This window comes from Microcaecilia unicolor, chromosome 2 (genome assembly GCF_901765095.1).
Source record: "Microcaecilia unicolor chromosome 2, aMicUni1.1, whole genome shotgun sequence".
Classification (NCBI taxonomy): Eukaryota; Metazoa; Chordata; class Amphibia; order Gymnophiona; family Siphonopidae; genus Microcaecilia; species Microcaecilia unicolor.
The window spans coordinates 261,152,948-261,176,237 of NC_044032.1; the positions used below are offsets into that span (position 1 = coordinate 261,152,948).

A 23,290-nucleotide genomic window follows, 5' to 3' on the forward strand; every position below is an offset into this window, starting at 1 on the left:
ATTTTAGGTAGCTTGTAGAATGTGCCCACAGAAGGCTGGTTTGGTATGAGTTTCTTCAGATGTGGCTGTACTTGTTTAGGAAATGTTCTGATAAGGTCTTTCAGCTGTTTTGTATAACCCTGTGTGGGATCCTCAGTTAGTTTCCTGTATTATGTATTGTCTGAGAGCTGTCTGTGTCCTTCTTCAATGTATTTTTGTGTGTCCATAATCACCACTGAGCCTCCTTTGTCTGCAGGTTTGATGATAATGCGTTGGATATTTTGTAGTGTTCTTATGGCCGCTCTTTCTGGTGGAGTAAGAATGTACAGAATTTTCTTTTGTTTGCTGGAAAGTTGTGATTTTACCCTATGTCTGAAACTTTCTATGTAGTTGTCCGGCTTGTTGTTTTGTCCATCCTGTGGGGTGAAATATGTGTTCTTTTGTTTAAAACTGTATTCCAGTCTGTTGGGGATTCCTTTGTTGTGGAAATGTTCCTTCAGGCACAGTTTTCTAAAAAATTCTTCCAGGTCTGAGTATAATTGAATTTCATCCAGCTTGCTGGATGGGCAAAATGAAAGTCCTTTGGAAAGTACAGAGACTTCATGCTGTGATAATTGATAGTTTGAGAGGTTTACCATCCCCATTTGATCTGTATCTCCAACAGTGTGATCAGTAGTTTGTCTGCAGGGCCTCTGCAGGCTTCCCTGATCTCTTGGTTTGTTTGGGCTCCGATTTTCACATACCTCAGATGGATTGGAAAGTGTATCCATGTTGTCTGGGAATGTTAGTTCTTCAGTGCTGTTTCTGCTCTGAGATAAGATGTTTTTCTCCCTGTGATTGTGCAGGAGAGAAGACAGCTTTATTTATTTTTTTTTTTTTTGCGGATAGCAATGTATTGTTTTTCTCCTTGGATGTTCTGCAGGTCCTCCTTAAGTTGGCTCATATGGTGTGGACGTAGTTCCTCCATGTTCCTTATGATTTCATCCCTTTGGGTTTTTATCAGTTTCTTCTTCTTGTAGAGTTGATGTATAAGTTCATTTCTTTATTTCTGACTAGTGTGTTTGAAGAGTTTCTCTGCATACTCAGAATTGTAAGTCTTAGCCAAAGGATTTTTGATCCTCCTCAGTTCTTTAGGAATGATGTCATTCTTCTTGCAGATTGTCAGAAAGTAAAGATGACTGTTCACTTTTGTTTCTTTTTCCATAAGTTTCTTCATTTGCTTTTTCATGCGGCTGTATGCGGTATCTTCTATTTTGAGTAGAGAGATGTGGTAGCCGTGTTAGTCCACTTTTAAAGGTAATCAATTGAAATAAAACAAAATAAAACATGAAAAAGAAAATAAGATGATAGGTATCATTTTATTTTATTTTCCATGTTTCATTTCTACTGATTACCTTTAAAAGTGGACTAACATGGCTACCACATCTCTCTCTACTCAAGATGTTATGTTCTAGTAATAGCGAATTGTATGGCAGAAGTTAGTGGTTGGATGAGGGGGAAAGGGCTATTATTAAATGTAGCAAAAGACAGTGGCGGTGATTGGGTGTCCAATGATTTTATTGCCTTTTGAGAACAGTGCGTTAGATGAGGGTGCTGTTCTTGTGGGGAACTGTATGAAGATTCTGGGGATGATTTTAGTTTGTAACCTATTGGTCAAGGAGCAGGTTAATCAGATAAGGGGGAATTCTATATATGGTGCTTAAAAAATTGGCGCCGAAAAAAATGCACTTAGCCAAACCTCATCTAAAGTTAGGCGCGCTTTATAGAATACGCGTACTGCCCGTTCCTGCAACTAAATATAGTCACGGCCATTTACGCCAACTAAAACCTGGTGTAAAAGCGCACAACTAATTTAGGTGCAGATCGAGCATATTCTATAACACTGTGCGTAAATTTTAGGAACACCCATGACCTGCCCATGCCCTTCCCACCTCCACACCTCCTTTTGAGATCTGCATGGTCCAATTTACTTGCATTGCTTTATAGAATACGTTTAGTGAGCTTTGTGCATAAATCCTAATTAGTGCCAATTAGTACCAATAATTGCTTGTTAGCAGTCAATTATCGAAGTTGATTGACTTGATAACCAATTAAGTTCCGCGCACAAATGGCTACACATGCCGATTTACACGCAAAATTCTAGCCGCCTTATATAGAATCCAGGGGATATTGTGTTCTGCATCTTATAGCCTGCAGAAATTAAAACCAATGTTGAGTGCCTATAATTTTCGGGTAGTTGTGCAGTTGCTGATTTTCTCAAAATTGAATTACTGCAGGGCTCTGTATTTGGGGTTGCCAAAGATACAGTGTAGGGCGCTGCAAGTAATTCAAAATGCTGCAGTGTGGTTGAATCATGGGAGCTTCAAAATTTGAGCATGTGATGCCAATGTTGAAGAATCTTCAAGGGCACCTTCAGTCTTGTTCCACTTTGCAGCAGTTTATAAAGATATTTAAAAACTCTTTATTTTTTTTGCAGGCTATTTCATAGAGTCAAATGCTTCTATGGGAGGGAGTGGTAGATGATATCAGGCATCTGTGATGATGATGGAGGGTGGCTTATAGAGATTCTTTTTTTGTCTAATGCATGTTGCATTATTCGTTGCTGTGTTATCTGTCTGTATGTTGATGTAATTTTATGGAATTATGTATGTGGCAATATCAATCAGAGAAGCTGCTGCCCCAGAGCTGAGTTACTAGGAGATTCCTTTTCTAGTACTGAATTAAAGTAGAAGCTCTCCCTGAGCTGAACCAGCAACAGAAATCTAGTGGCATGAGCCTGGCTGCTTCGTTTTTTGGAAACTATTACAGTATACTCATGCATCACCTGATCATATCACTGGCCTTCAGCAGAAAGAGCAGGTGCCCTGCGGAAAGACAGGACTGTGCTACACACTACCTGCATTGTTGCAAGGAGGTTCAACCCTTTGACATAGGATACTCAAATGTCACCATGTAGACCTACTCAGACCGATTTCTTTCTGTATAGTCCTGCAAAAGGAAGAGGACACAGGGGCTGCAAAGCCCCTCAGAACAAATCAGCATCCAGGGGACACACACTCCCCATCCCCAGTCACTCCTTTCTCTTCTATTGCCAGCCAAAGAAGCCACCATGACCACCATCTCCTTCTTGCTGGTTCTGATTGGCTGCCTTCTCCAGGCAAGCTCTGCCTTCAAGATTGCATCCTTCAACATCCAGAGGTTCAGTAACTCCAAGGTCACAGATGTGGATGTGCGAGATATACTCATCCAGGTAAGAGTGCAAGCCTTGGGTGAAGGAGAAGGGTAGTGAGAACACTTGCATTATTTTAGCAATCAGACACATTCTTGGGAGTGGCAGGAAGAGGCTCATTTGCTGCTATCAGAGAGTGAGAAAGAATCGCTCTTTGAGTTTGAGAGTCAGACTAGAAGTAATGGAGAATAAAGGTAGTTGTAGATGATAAGCAGAACTTCTTGTTAGAGTAGTCAAATACTGAAATGAGTTAGCCAGGGGAGGTGGTAGAATTTCTGTCACTATCCACTCTTGCTCTAGATAAGATCATTTTCATGCATGTTTTCTGACTGCACAAGCAATTTTTCCTTGATTTAGTCCCCTTTACCATCTGCGTAAACTCCTGCTGTCTGTCCCACCTTGGTTTGCCATTTTGTTGTCTATTAAGATGTTTTAATGTGTATTGTAAGTAATATACCACGTATAATAAGGGTAATTCTAGAACCGAGTGCCTCCATTTCGGTTCCCCAAGGATACGCGATAAGAGTTTATTCTATATGGAAATGTGAGTGCCCAGGTTCTGTTATAAAATGCTTGTCTAAAATAGTTTCAATGTGCCTAACATTTACCCACCTGCAGTTACACCAGGCATGGAGCTGGCATAAGGGCGGTTACATAAATCCGTCAGGGACCTTGGTAACTTACGCATGTGACAGCCCTGCTCATATCCGACGCATGGTCCATACATGTATGTTCACTTTGTAAGTTAGGCAAAGTGTTATAACGCTTATCTGTTCTGCTAGCGCTTTCTTGGATGGATGCATGGAACGTCCTTCCGGGGAAGGAGGTGGGGACAAAAACTAATGACGCAATTCAAAAAACGTGTGAGCTAAACACAGAGAATCCCTATATATGTTTATGTTTATTGATACATTTGATGTACCACTTTCTAAAATGTAGATCAAAGTGGTTTACAAAATAGGCTAATTAAAAAAATATTTTTAACAGGAAAAGAACTCCATTTAAGATGGGAAAGGAACCATGCAACCAAGAAACAAACATACAACTCTAAACAAAGGCATAGAGCAGTGTAATCTACATAGAGGAGCAAGTAGAACCCTAAACAAAAGCATAGAGGGGTGTAATTTGCCTGGAAGGGCAAGTAGAACCCTAAACAAAAGCATAGAGGGGTGTAATTTGCCTGGAAGGGCAAGTAGAACCCTAAACAAAGGCATAGAGGGGTGTAATTTGCCTGGAAGGGCAAGTAGAACCCTAAACAAAGGCATAGAGAGGTGTAACTTGCCTGGAAGGGCAAGTAGAACCCTAAACAAAGGCATAGAGGGGTGTAATTTGCCTGGAAGGGCAAGTAGAACCCTAAACAAAAGCATAGAGGGGTGTAATTTGCCTGGAAGGGCAAGTAGAACCCTAAACAAAAGCATAGAGGGGTGTAATTTGCCTGGAAGGGCAAGTAGAACCCTAAACAAAGGCATAGAGAGGTGTAATTTGCCTGGAAGGGCAAGTAGAACCCTAAACAAAAGCATAGAGGGGTGTAATTTGCCTGGAAGGGCAAGTAGAACCCTAAACAAAGGCATAGAGGGGTGTAATTTGCCTGGAAGGGCAAGTAGAACCCTAAACAAAAGCATAGAGGGGTGTAATTTGCCTGGAAGGGCAAGTAGAACCCTAAACAAAAGCATAGAGGGGTGTAATTTGCCTGGAAGGGCAAGTAGAACCCTAAACAAAAGCATAGAGGGGTGTAATTTGCCTGGAAGGGCAAGTAGAACCCTAAACAAAGGCATAGAGAGGTGTAACTTGCCTGGAAGGGCAAGTAGAACCCTAAACAAAGGCATAGAGGGGTGTAATTTGCCTGGAAGGGCAAGTAGAACCCTAAACAAAAGCATAGAGGGGTGTAATTTGCCTGGAAGGGCAAGTAGAACCCTAAACAAAGGCATAGAGGGGTGTAATTTGCCTGGAAGGGCAAGTAGAACCCTAAACAAAAGCATAGAGGGGTGTAATTTGCCTGGAAGGGCAAGTAGAACCCTAAACAAAGGCATAGAGGGGTGTAATTTGCCTGGAAGGGCAAGTAGAACCCTAAACAAAAGCATAGAGGGGTGTAATTTGCCTGGAAGGGCAAGTAGAACCCTAAACAAAAGCATAGAGGGGTGTAATTTGCCTGGAAGGGCAAGTAGAACCCTAAACAAAAGCATAGAGGGGTGTAATTTGCCTGGAAGGGCAAGTAGAACCCTAAACAAAGGCATAGAGGGGTGTAATTTGCCTGGAAGGGCAAGTAGAACCCTAAACAAAAGCATAGAGAGGTGTAACTTGCCCAGAAGGGCAAGTAGAACCCTAAACAAAGGCATAGAGGGGTGTAATTTGCCTGGAAGGGCAAGTAGAACCCTAAACAAAGGCATAGAGAGGTGTAACTTGCCTGGAAGGGCAAGTAGAACCCTAAACAAAAGCATAGAGGGGTGTAATTTGCCTGGAAGGGCAAGTAGAACCCTAAACAAAAGCATAGAGGGGTGTAATTTGCCTGGAAGGGCAAGTAGAACCCTAAACAAAGGCATAGAGAGGTGTAATTTGCCTGGAAGGGCAAGTAGAACCCTAAACAAAAGCATAGAGGGGTGTAATTTGCCTGGAAGGGCAAGTAGAACCCTAAACAAAGGCATAGAGGGGTGTAATTTGCCTGGAAGGGCAAGTAGAACCCTAAACAAAAGCATAGAGGGGTGTAATTTGCCTGGAAGGGCAAGTAGAACCCTAAACAAAGGCATAGAGGGGTGTAATTTGCCTGGAAGGGCAAGTAGAACCCTAAACAAAAGCATAGAGGGGTGTAATTTGCCTGGAAGGGCAAGTAGAACCCTAAACAAAAGCATAGAGGGGTGTAATTTGCCTGGAAGGGCAAGTAGAACCCTAAACAAAAGCATAGAGGGGTGTAATTTGCCTGGAAGGGCAAGTAGAACCCTAAACAAAGGCATAGAGGGGTGTAATTTGCCTGGAAGGGCAAGTAGAACCCTAAACAAAAGCATAGAGAGGTGTAACTTGCCCGGAAGGGCAAGTAGAACCCTAAACAAAGGCATAGAGGGGTGTAATTTGCCTGGAAGGGCAAGTAGAACCCTAAACAAAGGCATAGAGAGGTGTAACTTGCCTGGAAGGGCAAGTAGAACCCTAAACAAAAGCATAGAGGGGTGTAATTTGCCTGGAAGGGCAAGTAGAACCCTAAACAAAAGCATAGAGGGGTGTAATTTGCCTGGAAGGGCAAGTAGAACCCTAAACAAAAGCATAGAGGGGTGTAATTTGCCTGGAAGGGCAAGTAGAACCCTAAACAAAGGCATAGAGGGGTGTAATTTGCCTGGAAGGGCAAGTAGAACCCTAAACAAAGGCATAGAGAGGTGTAACTTGCCTGGAAGGGCAAGTAGAACCCTAAACAAAGGCATAGAGAGGTGTAACTTGCCCGGAAGGGCAAGTAGAACCCTAAACAAAAGCATAGAGGGGTGTAATTTGCCTGGAAGGGCAAGTAGAACCCTAAACAAAGGCATAGAGGGGTGTAATTTGCCTGGAAGGGCAAGTAGAACCCTAAACAAAGGCATAGAGAGGTGTAACTTGCCTGGAAGGGCAAGTAGAACCCTAAACAAAGGCATAGAGAGGTGTAACTTGCCTGGAAGGGCAAGTAGAACCCTAAACAAAGGCATAGAGAGGTGTAACTTGCCCGGAAGGGCAAGTAGAACCCTAAACAAAAGCATAGAGGGGTGTAATTTGCCTGGAAGGGCAAGTAGAACCCTAAACAAAGGCATAGAGGGGTGTAATTTGCCTGGAAGGGCAAGTAGAACCCTAAACAAAGGCATAGAGAGGTGTAACTTGCCTGGAAGGGCAAGTAGAACCCTAAACAAAAGCATAGAGGGGTGTAACTTGCCCGGAAGGGCAAGTAGAACCCTAAACAAAAGCTAGAGGGGTGTAATTTGCCCAGAAGGGCAAGTACAACCCTGAACAAAGGCATAGAGAGGTGTAATCTGCACGGAGGGGCAACTACAACCCTAAACAAAGGCACAGAGGGGTGTAACCTGCACAGAGGGGCAAGTACAATTCTGGTCACCTTGACCAGACTGGATGAATCATACTAGTCTTTATCTGCTGTTATTTTGATACTAAAGGGCACATGAAAGATATGAACTAAATCCAAATCCAAAAATAAATGTGGGTGCCAGATGATAGAATTGCCCTTAATACAATATGTACTGTTATTTTACTGTTGTAATTTTTTATTACCTATGCCAGATTATGCTTGGTGTACACCTTCAGGGGTGAATTTCTTCAAAAAGGTGGTAAATAGGTCCAAGTAAATAAATAAATAAATAAATAAATAAATAAATAAACAAATGTCAACCATCTCAGAAGAAGATTTTTTACTATTATTCACTTAGAAGAACCGCGGATGGGTGGGCTATGAATATTTTATATAAAAAAGTGGCTGGGCGTCCCTGTGTTGGGCAGGATTTACACCACTGATTATATAGAGATGTCAAGTTAACCAGCTCCAGGCTGGAGATTTTGGGACAATCCTGGATTTCTGACCACCAAATCCCGTTGAATTATGGAACTTGCAGCACTGATTTTAGTGGGCAGGATCAGGCACTGCAAATCCCACACTGCTTTGTGATATAATTCAAAACCAGGACTGGCCAAGAAGTATCCAGCCTGGAACTGGGTAATTTGACATCTCTGGATTATATACTATCCCTGGCAACATGTGAAGATGTTTGGAGAGAGTTAACAGCACAAGGTACATGCATTCATTTCTCTTCTTGGCCACTAGGTGTCCTCATTACCCCGTTTGTCTTCAAAGGACTATTGATTTGTTCATCTATTCCGAGCCAAGTGTCCGATAAAGTCTTTGATAATCTAGGCCCAGAATATCTATTGGTCATAATATGGCACACTGAGATTCATAAAATTTAAACCTGGATGCCTCAAATATACTTACATTAGTGGCGTTCACATGAAATGCTTCACGGTGAGGAAAGGGGTAAAAACCTTGGGCAATCTGAGAGAGAACAATTCTTCGTGAATTCCAATAAAGTTAGTGCCTGATGCCTTAGTTTCACTCAGTCTGGCCAAGTAGTACTACCCTACTGCCCTCTAGCAGTTCTATTAACTCAGCCTGCGGATGTGATCGCTGGTGACTGCAAGACAGCTTTTTTCATCATACAGCCACTGTCCAGAGAGTGCTGCACTGTCTGTCATGTCAAGATGGGGGGATTCCCCACTTCCCACTTTCTGATGTAGTGAGACACACATGGTGTCTCTTGCAAGCACCCTAAAACAATGAGCTGTCTTTCCAGGTTGGGTTTATCCAGTTCCACTGTCATTCCATTGTGTGTCTGGACTTGTACATCTGTTTTGTCTAAGCAAAGCAGATAAATAATTCCAGGGATGAAATGGGAGTAACACCAGAACTGTGGCAGTCTGCCCTGATGACCTGCAGCCAGCTGATGAAATAAACTTCCTGTAGTGACACCTCTTCACTTACATCTTGTGAGGTGGCCCCAGGTAATCAGGGACAGGTTGAGCTGGCCCTGATTGTACCACTAATCCTGCGTTCCCTGCCCTTCCCACTCTATTTTCTGTATACTCACATTGCCTCTATGGACAAGACAATAGATGATGACAGAAAATGACCAATCACCCCATGCAGTCTATGTAAGTGGTGAGTGAGTTCCATCCTATTTTTAGATTGGCATTCTTTTCTGACTTGTATTTTATTTTAAACTAGTAAAAAAGGCCCGTTTCTGACACAAATGAAACGGGCGCTAGCAAGGTTTTCCTTGGAGTGTGCATGTTAGAGAGCGTGTGTGTGAGAGTGATTGTGTGAGAGAAAGAGAGTGAATGTGCCGTGTGTGTGTGACAGAGAGAGAGTGAGACTGGGTGTGAGTGTGTCTGTGAGAGAGTGTGAGAATGAGAGTGTGTGCCATGGACCCCCTCCCTCCCTCCGAGTTCCAGGGTCGTCGTCCCCTCTCTCCTTCCCTGCTTCCGAGTTCCAGGGTCGTCCCCTCCCTCTGAGTTCCAGGGTCGTCGTCCCCTCTCCCTCCCTCCCTGTGAGTTCCAGGGTCATCCCCTCCCTCCGAGTTCCAGGGGACCAAGTTTCAGGATCCTCCCTCCCTCCGAGTTTCAGGGTCCCCCCTCCCTCCGAGTTTCAGGGTTCCCCTCCCTCTCTCCGAGTTTCAGGGTCCCCCCCTCCCTCCCAGTTCCAGGGTTGTTGCCCCTCCCTTCCTCCCTCCCTCCCTTCCAGTTCCAGCACCCCTCCCTCCGAATTTTAGAAGTCATCTTCACTTACCAAGTCAGGGTTATGGCGGCCGTCAGCAGCAGTAAAAGGCGTGCATGCTCGGCCCTTCTCTCTCTCTCAGCTCTGGTCCCGCCCTCATTTCCTGTTTCCACAAGGGCAGGACCAGAGCTGAGAGAGAGAGAGAAGGGCCGAGCCTACACCCCTTTTACCGCTGCTGCCGGGTGCCGTAACCCCGATTTGGTAAGTGAACATAACTTTTAAAATTTGAAGGGAGGGGGCCTGGAACTTGAAGGGAGGAAGGGAGGGACGCTGCCGCCCTCATGCGTGTGATGTTGCGTTCCATTGCCTGGCAACTCTGCAGTGTTCCCTTCCAGTGATTGGTCACTGCAGTTTGTGACGAACCCGGAAGTACATCACGTCAATTCAGGAGATGGATACAGCAGGAGCACAAACCCTTCAAAGCTTCACTTTTATGGAGTCAGCTTCAGAATGTTGGAGGTGCTTTTTATTATATAGGATTGTAAACCACTCTGACTAATTTTTTAGAAGTGTGGTAAATCAAGTATATTAAAACTATTAATCTATTAAACTATTCAGTTATTTTGTCTACATTGCTAAAGATACATCCAGTGGTGTGCTGGTAAATTTTTAACAATGGACTTTCTCTCCATACGTAGCCAGCCCTGCAATTTGGGAGCAACGTATTCCTCCCCTCCCCCCCAAGCAGGTGCGCTAGGCATACTTTTGCTGACAGGGATGCCCAGCCCCGCCAGCCAAATATATAGACTGCTGCTGCTCCCTGCTGCTTGTTTCTGGCTCTGAGCAGCATGACGGGGCTTCTCGCACATGATGCACAATCAGCGAGGAGCAGCGGCAGTCTATATACATCCCCGCCAGCAAAGTAAAAGGGAGGTCAGGAGGGGACCCAAGCCCAAATTTTGGAAGCCAGTTGTTAAAGTAGCTGGGGGGGGGGGGGGGGGGGGCGCCAGCACATCACTGGATACGTCCCCGCTGCCAGACACAGAATCTGACCACCTGCAGGGTATTTCTCCCTATCCAGCTTAATCCTTTCTACCTCTCTCCTTTGTACTTCACTGTCTTGGGTAGATGAGTAAACAGTAAACCTCCTTTTTGGTGCACCCAGTGAGAGCTTATTCCATAATGGCATCTGGGTGTCCAGATTCTGTTATAGAATACTAGTGTAACCTGGTATTAGCACGCCTAAAATGTAAGTGACCACAATTACACCAGACATAGGTCTAGCGAAGCTGCGGGCACTTAAATGCGGCAGGTGTGTAGGTAACTGACTGTGTGCATAAGTGGAAGCCCTGCTCATGTCCCTTTATGCCACTCATGCGCACTCTTACAAAATAGCACTAGTTGCTTTGCTGACACTTAAGCATGCGAGTGTAACAATTACCCACAAAATGCTGGTATTCTGTACATTTATGTGTTCAAATGGCACCCAGTTATAGACTTGCCCTTCACATCCTCTTGTAGTTCCCTTCAGTATCCACCTTTCCCATGCCTGAACTAGAAAGCTCTGTCATGATCGAGCATGGCTATTGCCCAAACACCTGGCTCCTGTGTTTCCTGTAGAGCCTGCCAGACAGACCCAGCTATGTGATCACCTGCATCTCCACTTGCTTTTCTAAATTATTACAAAACTTGCAGCCTGCCAGACAAATCCAGCTGCTAGATTGATTCGATCATCGCAGCCTGATCTAAATCGCTACCTTGTAGATTCAAGTCTGGTAATAATAATAATATATTAGGTTCATTGATACAATGAAGGAAAGACTGACTTAGGAGGGTTGCCTCCTTACTCAGGTCAGCCATAACATTATGATTCAGTTCTGGTTCTGCCCAATTGCATTGGGTATAAACCAGACCTAGATCAGCCTGTTGAGATTGGCAAGGGAGAGCTAAGTTGGCAACTCTGTACAAAGCAGTATCTGGTGATGTGGGGTTGGTGAATCCTTCTTTTGAGCTGCCTCCATTTTCTTTGCAGATTCTGAGGCGATATGAGCTCATCAGTGTGCAGGAAGTGATGAGTTCTGATGACACTGCAATTATCAGTCTGGTCAGGGAGCTGAACAGGTAAGAATTTCCTACGTACACTAGTTCTTGTATCTGTAAATTCCAGACTTGACTATTGTAATGTCGTATATGTAGGTATCTCAAGAGCCAATCTTAAATGATTACAAATGCTATAAAACACTGCTGCATGTGTCTTATGCTGGGCATCACGTAGGAACGATATTACTCCTTTGTTTAAGCAGCTACATTGGCTGCCGGTTTGATTATAGGATCAAATGTAAGATATTGATATTAACCCACAAAGCCCTCTATAACAATATACTCAATTGCCCAGCCTCGTTCACCATCCCATATGTCCCTATCTTTGGTCTCTGATCAACCATAAACTTGTTCTCCCAGACCCTGCATGGGCTAGCTAGGAATCTACCAGAAATAGCATTTTCTTTTTTTTTTTAATTTCTCTTTATTGAAGTCAGCAATAGAATAGATTGAGCCTGATAGTCAGAACACAGGAGTTAGCCAGGTTGCCTCCCAAAGTTGGCGCTGAGCCCAGATATTCGGTGCTGGGCTGTTTCCAGTGACCGGCATTGAATATCCAGTGTATTTTTGGCCAGTTTCAACTTAACTGACCAAGTCAATATTCAACACTGGCCGGTTAATTTTAAACTGGCCAAAGGCAGGCCTGCTATTTCTGTGGCCCAATTTGGCTGCCAAACTAAGCCGGAAATGTGCTGAATATTCGCGGATAGGGTGTTCACAGTTAACAACCTTTTGGGGTGTTATTGGGGAACCTGACACTTAGTATAGATTACAAAGGAACGGAACTCTACCATGTTCTGGCATTAGACAAAATAGTATCAGAAGCAAATGTTCCCTCTTATCTCTAGATCCAAGCTCCTTATGCCCAAATAATAAACAGAACTAACGCCACATCAAGGGTATTAAAAAAAACCAGAGTACTTATTTATTTACAATAGCAGCAAAAATAATAAGAAAAGAAGGCAAAAATAAAGACAATGAAAGTCTTATCACATAAACAGCTCAGAGTACCCTAGATGGACTTCTCACTCCGTTGCTACTCTAAACCCACAGCATCTATAAAATGTCTATACATGACATCTATACAACCTGATGTAGACGTCCAGCAGATGGCAGAGTGTTCCTCAGATGGTCAGTCAGATGCAATGCAGGGCTGAGCTTCAAATGGAATGTCAACACAGCCTTCTTTGCCTCAGATAAGAGCCCCTTTTATACAGAAATCACCAGCTACAGCTGAATAATGCCATGCATTCTGGCCTTGTTGGTAACATACACATAACTTTGTATATCCCTGATGTTGTGGCTTCAAGGGTCACAAGATTGTCTCACTGGCACCACATTGAAGAGGTCACCTTGATAAGGAGCAAGAGTTTCATAAACAATGTGCAATTTTGCCAGCCACAGTGCTTCTCCGGCTACAAGTCATTGGCTGTTCTGACCATGAAGTCAGTGCTGTCATTCTGGTACACTGGCATTTCTGACAGCATTCTTTTGTCTGTATGCAAGGCTGAGGCTCATTAGGCAACAGGCTTTTAGCAGTGAAAGATGAAACAAGTCTGAGTCTGCATTTTAAAGTCAGGTTGTTAATGCTGGAGATTGCCATTTATTAAATCCAGGGCTTTTTTTGAGGGGGTACTTGGGGGTACTGAGTACCGGCACCTTTTTCATTGTCTGCTAAAATTGACTCATGGTCCCCAAGTTATAGTAAAAGAACTCAGGCTCTACACACCAATTCTGCCTTTTCATAGATTCTGTGACTGGTTGCATGGGGCCTGGCTATTGAGGGGTGGGTCCCTCAGTGATCACCCCACCCCTGAAGGGTGGTCTGGCTTCTGAGTACCGGCACCATTTTTGCTAGAAAACAAGCACTGATTAAATCATATATACCTCTGTTATATAGGAACATATAGTGCTGTAAATAGTGCTTTATAGTTCTTGTTTTGCTCCTATAGCAATATTTAGTGGGAGATAACCAGTGATCTCCCACTGAATTTTGCCGGATAGCCAGTTAAGTGCCATTTAACTGGCCAGTAGCCGTTCCTGGGCGATTAATTGGTTTTAAATATTGGGCAGATGATCTTTATATTTAAACTCAGAAAATTCCTATGACAAATTCTGGTCAGCCTTTAAAACATACTTTTTCAAAGCTGCTTTTACCCTAGTCACCAATTAAAGATAGAACAGTAATAAAACAGGGAGGAAGGCAATTGGAATCTACTGTGTGTGTGTGTGCGCATATGTATGCCTTGAATGATTGTTCTCTATCCTATTTTAAATTGTGGAGTTCTTTTCTTATTGATTTTATATAATTGTAAACCACCTTGACTTGTGCTGCAACTAAGGTGGTTTACAATTACATAAAATGCTGACATCTCTCCTGATGCTGGTTCCAATGGGTGTGAAAATTCCCCAAGAGAGAGAGACACAGAGGGATAAATTGACTTGGCCAAGCTAGCAGATGACCCAGCTTCTGTGATGTGACTTTTGAACCTGTCCTATTTTCTGGAACCTAATTTCCCAGTGCATTGTGAGATTTCAGAGGCTTATCATGTGAGGAGAGTTAGGAAGTCAGGAATGGCTTCGAGTCTCCCTCCAGAGTTCGGTCATCTGCTTCAGCCCAGTATTTGGATTTGGGAGCTGATTACCTGTCTTTCCAATTCTGAGCTCAAGCGAGTTATGCCTGAGGGGGCTTAAAAGATAAGTATACTGCTACTTTGTTTTCCAGGTAAGTGCATTCCCCCCCCCCCCCCCCCAATATTCAGTGCTATTTAACCTGTCAGAAACAGCCACTGACCGGTTAAATAGCATTTTTGTGGTTGACTATGAATAATGGAGGAGTAGCCTAGTGGTTAGTGCAGCGGACTTTGATCCTGGGGAACTGGGTTCAATTCTCTGGGCAAGTCACTTAACCCTCCATTGCCCCAGGTACAAATAAGTACCTGTATATAATATGTAAGCCGCATTGAGCCTGCCATGAGTGGGAAAGCGCGGGGTACAAATGAACCAAAAAAAAAAAAAATCAGCGGGAAATACCCAGTTATCGCCTGCTGAATATTTGCAGTTAGTACCTACTACTAAATTAATTGTGTCACATGATTTATCTGGTTAGGCGCAGATATTCAGTGCCAGACCAGGTAAGATTAGGGGTTAAATCAGACCGCATAAATAGCAATCCTATCTTTAACTGCTATAACTTATCCAGTCTGCTGCTAAATATCAGTTTGACTGATTAAGTGTTTAGGGCCTTATTCTATAAAGGTTATCCTGCTAAATTTATGAGCATAATTTATGCTCCAAAATAGATTATGCTCTTAATTTAGGAGCATAACCTTTATAGAATAAGGCCCCTAGTGGCCAAAAAAAATACCAGATATTCAATGCTGGTCGCAATAATTGGCCTGGCATTGAATATCTGTGTTTAACACCAGTGGTGGGTAGTCAAAATCTTGCCCACCAGCAGCTGAATATCAGGGGGATTATTCTTAGCTGAAAATACAGACAGCAGCTGTTCTAACATCCTTCTCTAAAAAGCTAGAACATACTGATAGAGCTGCCAACTGGCACCAGATTTGCCTGACACTTAATAAGGTCCTGGGTTTACCCACTGCATGGAGGGATTTGATCTTGTTATTCTAAGGCTGTGTTTCTCATGCATATTCACTAGGGTAATCTTGAAAATCCAAATGCTTAGATTTCCTTCAGGACAGGGCTGAGAATCACTATTCCAAGGGGATGCAAGTGGGAAATCAGAAGTTCAAATCCCTGTATGCAGTGAGGTAACCCCCCTCCCCCCATCTGGATCAGATCAGTGCTGTCAGAGTGAATCAGGAGCAAGTTTGCAATCCTAATACCAACCATGTAGGTACTGCTCGTGTCCAACAGAAGGTAAGAGTATTATTTGATACTGTATATCCGCTGTATATCCGCAAAGAAATTCAAGGTCAATAGCGGATTATAAGATATATTGTTATATTGTGTTAAGGGTTATATATGGGCATTACCCAATGGTGTGATTAGGGTGGGGTGAGCAGGATGGCTGTCCTGGGTGTTGTCCAGAGGGGGCAGTGTGGTCTATCTTACTCCTTGCCACTGTCACATCCCCTTAGCTTATTGTTCTTAAGCAGGTGAAGCTTTTGGGGCCAGGACTTGGCCCAGTAGTGGTAGTAGGTAATATATGCCTGGCCTGAGCTAATACAGATTTAGAAGCCAAGCCTCCCCTTAACTACTACTACTACTTATCATTTCTATAGCGCTACTAGATGTATGCAACGCTGTACACTTGAACATGAAAAGACAGTCCTTGCTCGACAGAGCTTACAATCTAATTAGACAGACAAAGGAAAGGGCGAATTTTGCTGATGTTGTAGAGAAAGAAACGACAGGTTAACATAGTGGCCAATCAGGGGAAGTAGGGAAGGGGTACCTATGAGGAGATGCTGGCCACTCTCTTACCATCTACTGCCATCACTGGTTACGCGAAGAGCTAAAAGATAAAGGGCCTGAAATTCAAAGGGGTTAAACCAGTCAGGAGAGGCTCATGCCTGGTTAACCCTGCTGAGCTGGCTGGCTGCTGATGTTCAGGAGCACTTAACGAGGCAGTGCTGACGAATATTGGCTCTAACCAGCCATGTTGAAACCGGCCAGTTGAGGGGTGGTTTGGGGGCAGAGATGGGGCAGACTCGGAGGTAATGCAGTCCCTGGAAATGTTCTGTACTGGTGCCTGCATAGTTAACAGGGTCAGTAGGCCCACATATATTGTGAAAAGGGTCCACTGCTTCCCAGCCAGGTGGAGCCGTCCACCAGCCGTTTTCCAGATCTCACCACAACTGCAGACAGTGGCTAAGTTAAACGATTTTTATTTTCAAGCCAATAACAGCTGTCACCAGCACATAGGTTATCCCCAAAACAAACAGGTTCCAACCACACAGGTTTCCAGTAAAGCAGGTAACTAAAGCAGGCTTCCAAATAAATCAGGCTTCCAATAAAGCAGGGAAATAGAGCAGGCTTCCAAATAAGCCAGGCTTCCAATAAAGCAGGTAAATGAAGCAGGTTTCCAAATACATCAGGCTTGCAATAAAGCAGGTTTCCAAAGACATCAGGCTTTCAATAAAGCAGGTAAATAAAGCAGGTTTCCAAAGACATCAGGCTTGCAATAAAGCAGGTTTCCAAAGACATCAGGCTTTCAATAAAGCAGGTTTCCAAATACATCAGGCTTGCAATAAAGCAGGTTTCCAAAGACACCAGGATTTCAATAAAGCAGGTTTCTCTCACCTCCAACACCCTTCCAAACCCTCAGGAGCTGGCCATCCCTGCCTTGGAACTCTCCCACTCCATAAAGGCTTCTCCCCCCTCCTGGGATTCCTCTCCTTCCATATAATCCATCTAATCATCTTCTTCCCTCTCCATGGACCTCTCTCTATTCCAGCAGGGCCGCATATTGTATTGATTGCGTATCCAGGGGAACTGAGCTTCTTCCCTCCACCTCCCCCTAGTGGGTGACAAAATTATAGGCTCAGCCTGGCTATCCCCCTGGCTCCCTCTGCTGGAGCTGGGAATCCATTCCCTTGTCTCCAGACTACTCGCTGCCTCCCTCCTTGCAATGGCTTCTGGTACTTGTATTTCAGGGTCTAAATGCTTCATCCTAGCCACCCTGGCAGTAGCCTTGTCACACACCCCCTCCCTCAAGAAATTGCGACCCTCGGAAGACCATAGAGGACTCTCCCGAGGGTCCGCAATTCGGGACAGGGCGTTTGCATTTCCATGGAGCTTCCCTGCCCGGTGCTGCACCATGAAGGAAAAAGCCTGCAGGTCTAAATACCACCTCGTAAGGCAGCTGTTCTGGCTGCGCATCTGCTGCAACCATTTTAACGGGGCATGATCCGTTATAAGCGTAAACGATTGTCCCTGGAGGTAATATTTTAAAGCCTCCATGGCCCACTCAACGGCTAGGCACTCTTTCTCTATCACCACATAGTGCCGTTCTGTGGGCGTCAGTTTCTTACTCAGAAACAGCACTGGGTGTTCCTCCTGCCCAAACTCCTGAGACAAGACAGCCCCTAGCCCTTTCAGAGGCATCAGTTTGTAAAAGGAAGGGCCTCCCAAAATCTACCCCCCTCAAGACGGGTTCTTGACATAAGATGCTTCGTAGCGTGTCGAAGGCTGCCCTCCCTTGTGTCCCATATCAAGGTATTGGGGTGGGTCCTTTTTAATATATCTGTCAAGGGTCCGGAGATCTCCACAAAGTTAGGGATGAAACGCCTATAGTACCCCAAGAGTCCCAGAAAGCTACGTAGTTGTTTTTTGTTGAGGGCAAGGTGATGTCCCATATACCCTGCACTTTATCGGTTAGGGGTTTTATGATTCCTCCCCCTACCCGATATCCTAGGTATTTCACCTCTTGGGTGGCGAACATACACCTTTTTGGGTTCACCGTCAATCCTGCTTCCCGCAGGGATTCTAACACTGCTGCAACCCGCGGCAAATGGGACGCCCACTCCCTGCTAAATATTACGATATCATCCATGTAGGCGGCCGCATACTCGTGATGCCCCTGCAGGATGTGATCGGCTAAGCGCTGACAGGATGCCGCCACCCCATTCAAGCCAAATGGCATTCTCCTAAATTGGAATAGCCCTAGAGGTGTAATAAAGGCAGTCTTAGGCTTGGCCTCTTCTGCTAAAGGAATTTGCCAATAGCCTTTTGTAAGGTCTAGAGTAGTAAGATACAGGGCTTGTCCCAATCTATCTAATAAATCATCAACCCGGGGCATAGGGTAGGCATCGAATCTAGAGATGGTGTTAACCCTCCTGAAATCGATGCAAAATCTTTGGGAGCCGTCAGATTTTGGTACCAGTACTACTGGACTAGCCCATGGACTGTGGGACTCCTCTATGACCCCAAGGTCCAGCATTTCTTGCACCTGCCTGATAATCTCCTGTCTTTGAGCCTCAGGCACCCGGTAGGGTCTTTGGCGAATGATCTGCCCTGGTTCAGTATAAATATAGTGGGTGATCACCCGTGTTTTCCCGGGAAGGGGGTTAAGCACGTCCTGAAACTGCCTCAACAGTGCTTCCACCGCCTGCCTCTGCTGGGGCTCGAGGGAAGTACCTATACCCGGAGTACCCCCTGCCTTGAGGTCACTAAGCTGGGGTCCTAGGTCCTCCTCCTGAACTGCTACTATCCCACTTCACTCTATCCATGGGCGTAGTACATTCACATGAACTTGGACTCTTCCTTTGTCATTTTTAACCCGGTAGGACCAAGGACCTACTTTACCGTCTATGCAAGGCCCTTTCCATTGCGAGAGGAACTTATGAGGGTCTGAAGGGATCATTATCAGGACCTGCTCCCCTACCTGGAAGTGCCTAGCCTTGGTACCCTGGTCATAGTACCCCTTTTGAATCCCCTGGGACCTTCCCAAATTGTTCTGCGCATACTCTGATAGGCGATGTAACCGGGCCCTTAATTCCCGGAGATATATACTGATGGGTTGGGGGTCTTCTGTTCTCTCCACCCACTGCTCCTGTATAATGTCCAGAATTCCCCGGGGTAGCCGTCCATATACTAGCTCAAATGGGGACACCCCCAGCGATGCCTGAATATTTTCCCGGCAGGTGTATAGAGCAAAGGGAAGTAGCTGATCCCAATCCTTATACTACTGTTTCAATCCCTTCCTCAGCATACCCTTAAGGGTTTTGTTGAACCTTTCTACCATACCATTCGACTGGGGATTGTAGGCAGTGGTTGTTATATGCCGGATGCCAAAGGCCTCCCATAACTGTTTTAAGCTTCCTGACTTGAAATTAGAGCCCTGGTCAGTAAGGACCTCCCTAGGGAACCCTATCTCACAAAAGCGTATAACTAACTCAGTGGCTATTCCCTTGGCCTTTATGTTTCGTAAGGGAACAGCCCAGGGAAACTGCATAGCTCGGTCCATGATGACCAGAATGTACAGGAATCCCCTAGGGGTTCTAATGAGGGGCCCGATAATGTCCATGGCTAGGCTAGTCATAGGTTCCCTTATGATGGGAAGGGGCAGCAACAGGGCTTGTGAGGGCAGCCGGTCAATCAGTCTCTGACACCTATAGGCAGCCAGCGCTTCACCAGTCAAACAGCCTGCCAGCCTCACAGCCCACTGCTCCGATGGCCATTTCATGGCCCTGGCAATCCTTTCAAAAGTTACTATAAAGTCCTCCACGTCATCCTTTTCCCCCATTTCCCCAAAGAGAAAGGCTGATAGGGAGCTGAGTCATCACTGGAGCGCTGGGTGCTGCGACTTTCAGCACCAAATCTTCCATTGCTTGTGTCTGCACCTGGAGGGCTTTTAATAAGGGTATTGTTGCTCCCTGGTAGCTTCTACCAGCTGGTGCAGGGCTTGCCGTGAGTCCTCTTGCTGTTTCTGGAATTGTGCTGCCATCCAGTGCAATAACTCCTTCTGCTCCGTCATTGGCAATGGATAAGCCCCTGTAAAGCAAAAGAAACAAACCCAAGTGCGTTACCTTTTTTTTTCCCCCCAGCAGGTCCCCTTTAAGAATCTGCCTGGGTTCTCTACCCTTTAGTTCTCCCTCCCTTAACTGGCTCCTTATCCAGCCTTGGCCTCCCTAGATATAGCTTACCTGAGGTGCCTGCTGGTCTGCGCCTTAATAAAGGGAACCAAGGTCCTCTGTCCCACAACTCGTCTCCGTGGATTACGCTTCAGGTCCCATCTGGGATAGTGCCATTGTGAAAAGGGTCCCAGCCAGGTGGAGCCGTCCACCAGCCATTTTCCAGATCTCACCACAACTGCAGACAGTGGCTAAGTTAAACGATTTTTATTATCAAGCCAATAACAGCTGTCAACAACTTCAGTACATAGGTTATCCCCAAAACAAACAGGTTCCAACCACATAGGTTTCCAGTAAAGCAGGTAACTAAAGCAGGCTTCCAATAAAGCAGGGGAATAGAGCAGGCTTCCAATAAAGCAAGTAAATGAAGCAGGGTTCCAAATACATCAAGCTTTCAATAAAGCAGGTTTCCAAATACATCAGGGTTCAATAAAGCAGGTAAATAAAGCAGGTTTCCAAAGACATCAGGCTTTCAATAGAGCAGGTTTCCAAAGACATCAGGCTTTCAATAAAGCAGGTTTCCAAATACATCAGGTTTGCAATAAAGCAGGTTTCCAAAGAAATCAGGCTTTCAATAAAGCAGGTTTCTCTCACCTCCAACACCCTTCCAAACCCTCAGGAACTGGCCAACCCTGCCTTGGAACTCTCCCACTCCATAGAGGCTTCTCCCCCCTCCTGGGATTCCTCTCCTTCCATATAATCCATCCAATCATCTTCTTCCCTCTCCATGGGCCCCTCTTTATTCCAGCAGGGCCGCATGGTGTATTGATTGCATATCCAGGGGAACTGAGCTTCTTCCCTCCGCCTCCCCCTAGTGGGTGACAAAATTATAGGCTCAGCCTGGCTATCCCCCTGGCTCCCTCTGCTGGAGCTGGGAATCCATTCCCCTGTCTCCAGACTACTCTGTGCCTCCCTCCTTGCAATGGCTTCTGGTACTTGTATTTCAGGGTCTAAATGCTTCATCCTAGCCACCCTGGCAGTAGCCTTGTCACAATATAGCCCAGTTAGATGAGGAGGACAACATATAGACCCACAGTCAGGATAGGAAGGGAAGAAAGAAAGTGTGAAAGCCTGTTGGTGATGAGCATGTGGAAAACTATCTAGCTTACCCCACAGTCATTAAACTTCTTATTGCTGCAGTTTAGCATGTGAGAGGCTTGAGAGGGGTGCTGAGAGAGAGCCTACTAGATCATCCTTGCCACCTAATGCCTTGCAATTAATCAGTACACTCTATCTGATTTCCAGTGCCACTGGATCACACTACAATCTCCTCATCTCTGACCACCTGGGTCGCAGCTCCTACCGTGAGAAATATGTCTACATCTACAGGTCAGTGACTGACAAAAAGATAAAGAAAGGGATAGTCCAGGGATTGCCATTCTACTCCCAGCAATGCTCTGATTTAGGGTCTCAGCAGTAGAGTCGTGTCCTTTTGTAAGAGTGGGAAGAGGCAAGAATGCCACTCCAGAATGCAAGAAGAAGCTTTCTGCTACTTGGTCTGCAGCTTGCCTTGTCTATGTCTACAGACAGAAGCATGTGGGTCCTAATCCCAGCTAGAAAATGCTTTCCTTTTTTCATCTGTGGCTTAAGGTGAGGGGCTGGGCCTTAGAGGTTCTACAGACAAGAGGCTATCTCTAACAAAGGCTTAGAAATGGGATGTAATACTGTTTAAGAGACTAATTCTGACCTGTTTTCTACACCATCCAACCCCTCTGTGTCCATTTTTGCCTCTACAAATGCAGAGAGGACATTGTGAAACCCACGAGGTGGTACCACTATGACGATGGCTGTGAGAAATGTGGCGCTGACTCTTTCATCCGCGAACCCTTTGTGGCAGAGTTCCAGTCCCTCACCACAGGTGCATCTCTGCCAGAGGTTACCCAGCAACAGCACCCGGCCCTTATTTACACAAAGGTGCTCTCCCAGCCTTCTCTCACTATAGCATTCTATCACACAAACAGTGTGCTCCCTCCCTTATAGATAAAGGGGTCCATATTCAGCCGGTGACTTTCAGCGTTTTGCTGACCTCCTCTGGCATTATGCCTAGAAATTCAGTGCTGGGCAATGTCCAGGCTTCAGCATTGAATTTCTGGGTTTGCAGAGCCGGTTAAGAGTGATATTCAGCACTTTAGCATCAACCAGCCAAGTGCTGAATCTGTCCCCGGAATGCCCCCATAATAGCCAGTTTTGAGAGAGGCACTAACTGGACATTTTTTAGCAGTACTAACCAGTTAAGTGCCATTGAAAATGACGAGTTATCCCTAAACAAGCAAATTAACCAACCAGGAGCCATTTCTGGCCAGTTAAATTGCTTTGAATATTGACCTGAAAGTCTTTTCCCAGTAAGGCACCCAGTCCTCAATAGTCATGCATTCCCATCTGTGAAAATAAGGCCTTTCTTCACAACAGCGCCTGGTCCTTAGTGAGAACCCCAGGGGTAGCTTCATAGACAACTGAAGCATTAGGGAACCCTGCCTAGTTGACCACAGGCACTGCAGAAGAGACTGAGGGCTTATGAGGGAGGGGGGGGGGGGGGGGGGGATTGAAACAGTGCATGTCTCTCTTCTGCTGCTCCTGAAGCTACCTGTCTGTTCGTTACCTCCCCAGATGTGAAGAGCTTTGTGCTGATCTCCATTCACACCAGTCCAGATTATGCAGTCAGCGAGGTGGATGCTCTCTTTGATGCTTGGGAGGATGCACAGCAGCGGCTACTCATGGAGGTAACAGAGGTGAAGGTGAGGGGGAATGGATGGGGTGAGATGGATCCCTAATGGACTCTCTTCTGGCAGGATATCTTGATCCTTGGAGACTTCAATGCAGACTGCAGCTATGTCACCAGCAAGGACTGGACTCGGATCCGCCTGCGGCAGTCAGGGAGCCTCCAGTGGCTGATTGGAGATGAGGTAGATACCACAGTGAGTATAAACACTCACTGTGCCTATGACAGGTAAGAGGGATTATTAATCATATTATTACGAACAGTCAAGTACATCAGCAGCTCTCCACCCCAGTGGCGTAGCAAGGGGGGCTGCCACCCGGGGCGGGGTGGTTCGCCGTTGCACCCCCCCCCCCGGGTGCAGCACGATGACACCCCCCTCCCCCTCCCGACCAGCTCCCGCACCCTACCTTTAAAAAGAATATTGAGAGGCG

General features: G+C 45.4%; 1 protein-coding gene across 1 annotated transcript in view; it reads left to right on the forward strand.

Annotated features, from left to right (window-relative positions):
• Positions 1-1,266: 1,266 nt before the first annotated feature.
• The window catches only part of LOC115462404 (deoxyribonuclease-1-like), a 35,462-nt gene continuing 13,438 nt past the window's right edge, over positions 1,267-23,290 (forward strand). The window contains exons 1-7 of the mRNA XM_030192418.1: positions 1,267-1,275; positions 3,075-3,229; positions 11,470-11,558; positions 21,386-21,469; positions 21,883-21,998; positions 22,748-22,860; positions 22,930-23,087. Of these exons, the coding sequence (XP_030048278.1) occupies positions 3,089-3,229; positions 11,470-11,558; positions 21,386-21,469; positions 21,883-21,998; positions 22,748-22,860; positions 22,930-23,087 (701 nt within the window). The 5' untranslated portion in view covers positions 1,267-1,275; positions 3,075-3,088. The remainder of the gene's footprint in view (positions 1,276-3,074; positions 3,230-11,469; positions 11,559-21,385; positions 21,470-21,882; positions 21,999-22,747; positions 22,861-22,929; positions 23,088-23,290) is intronic.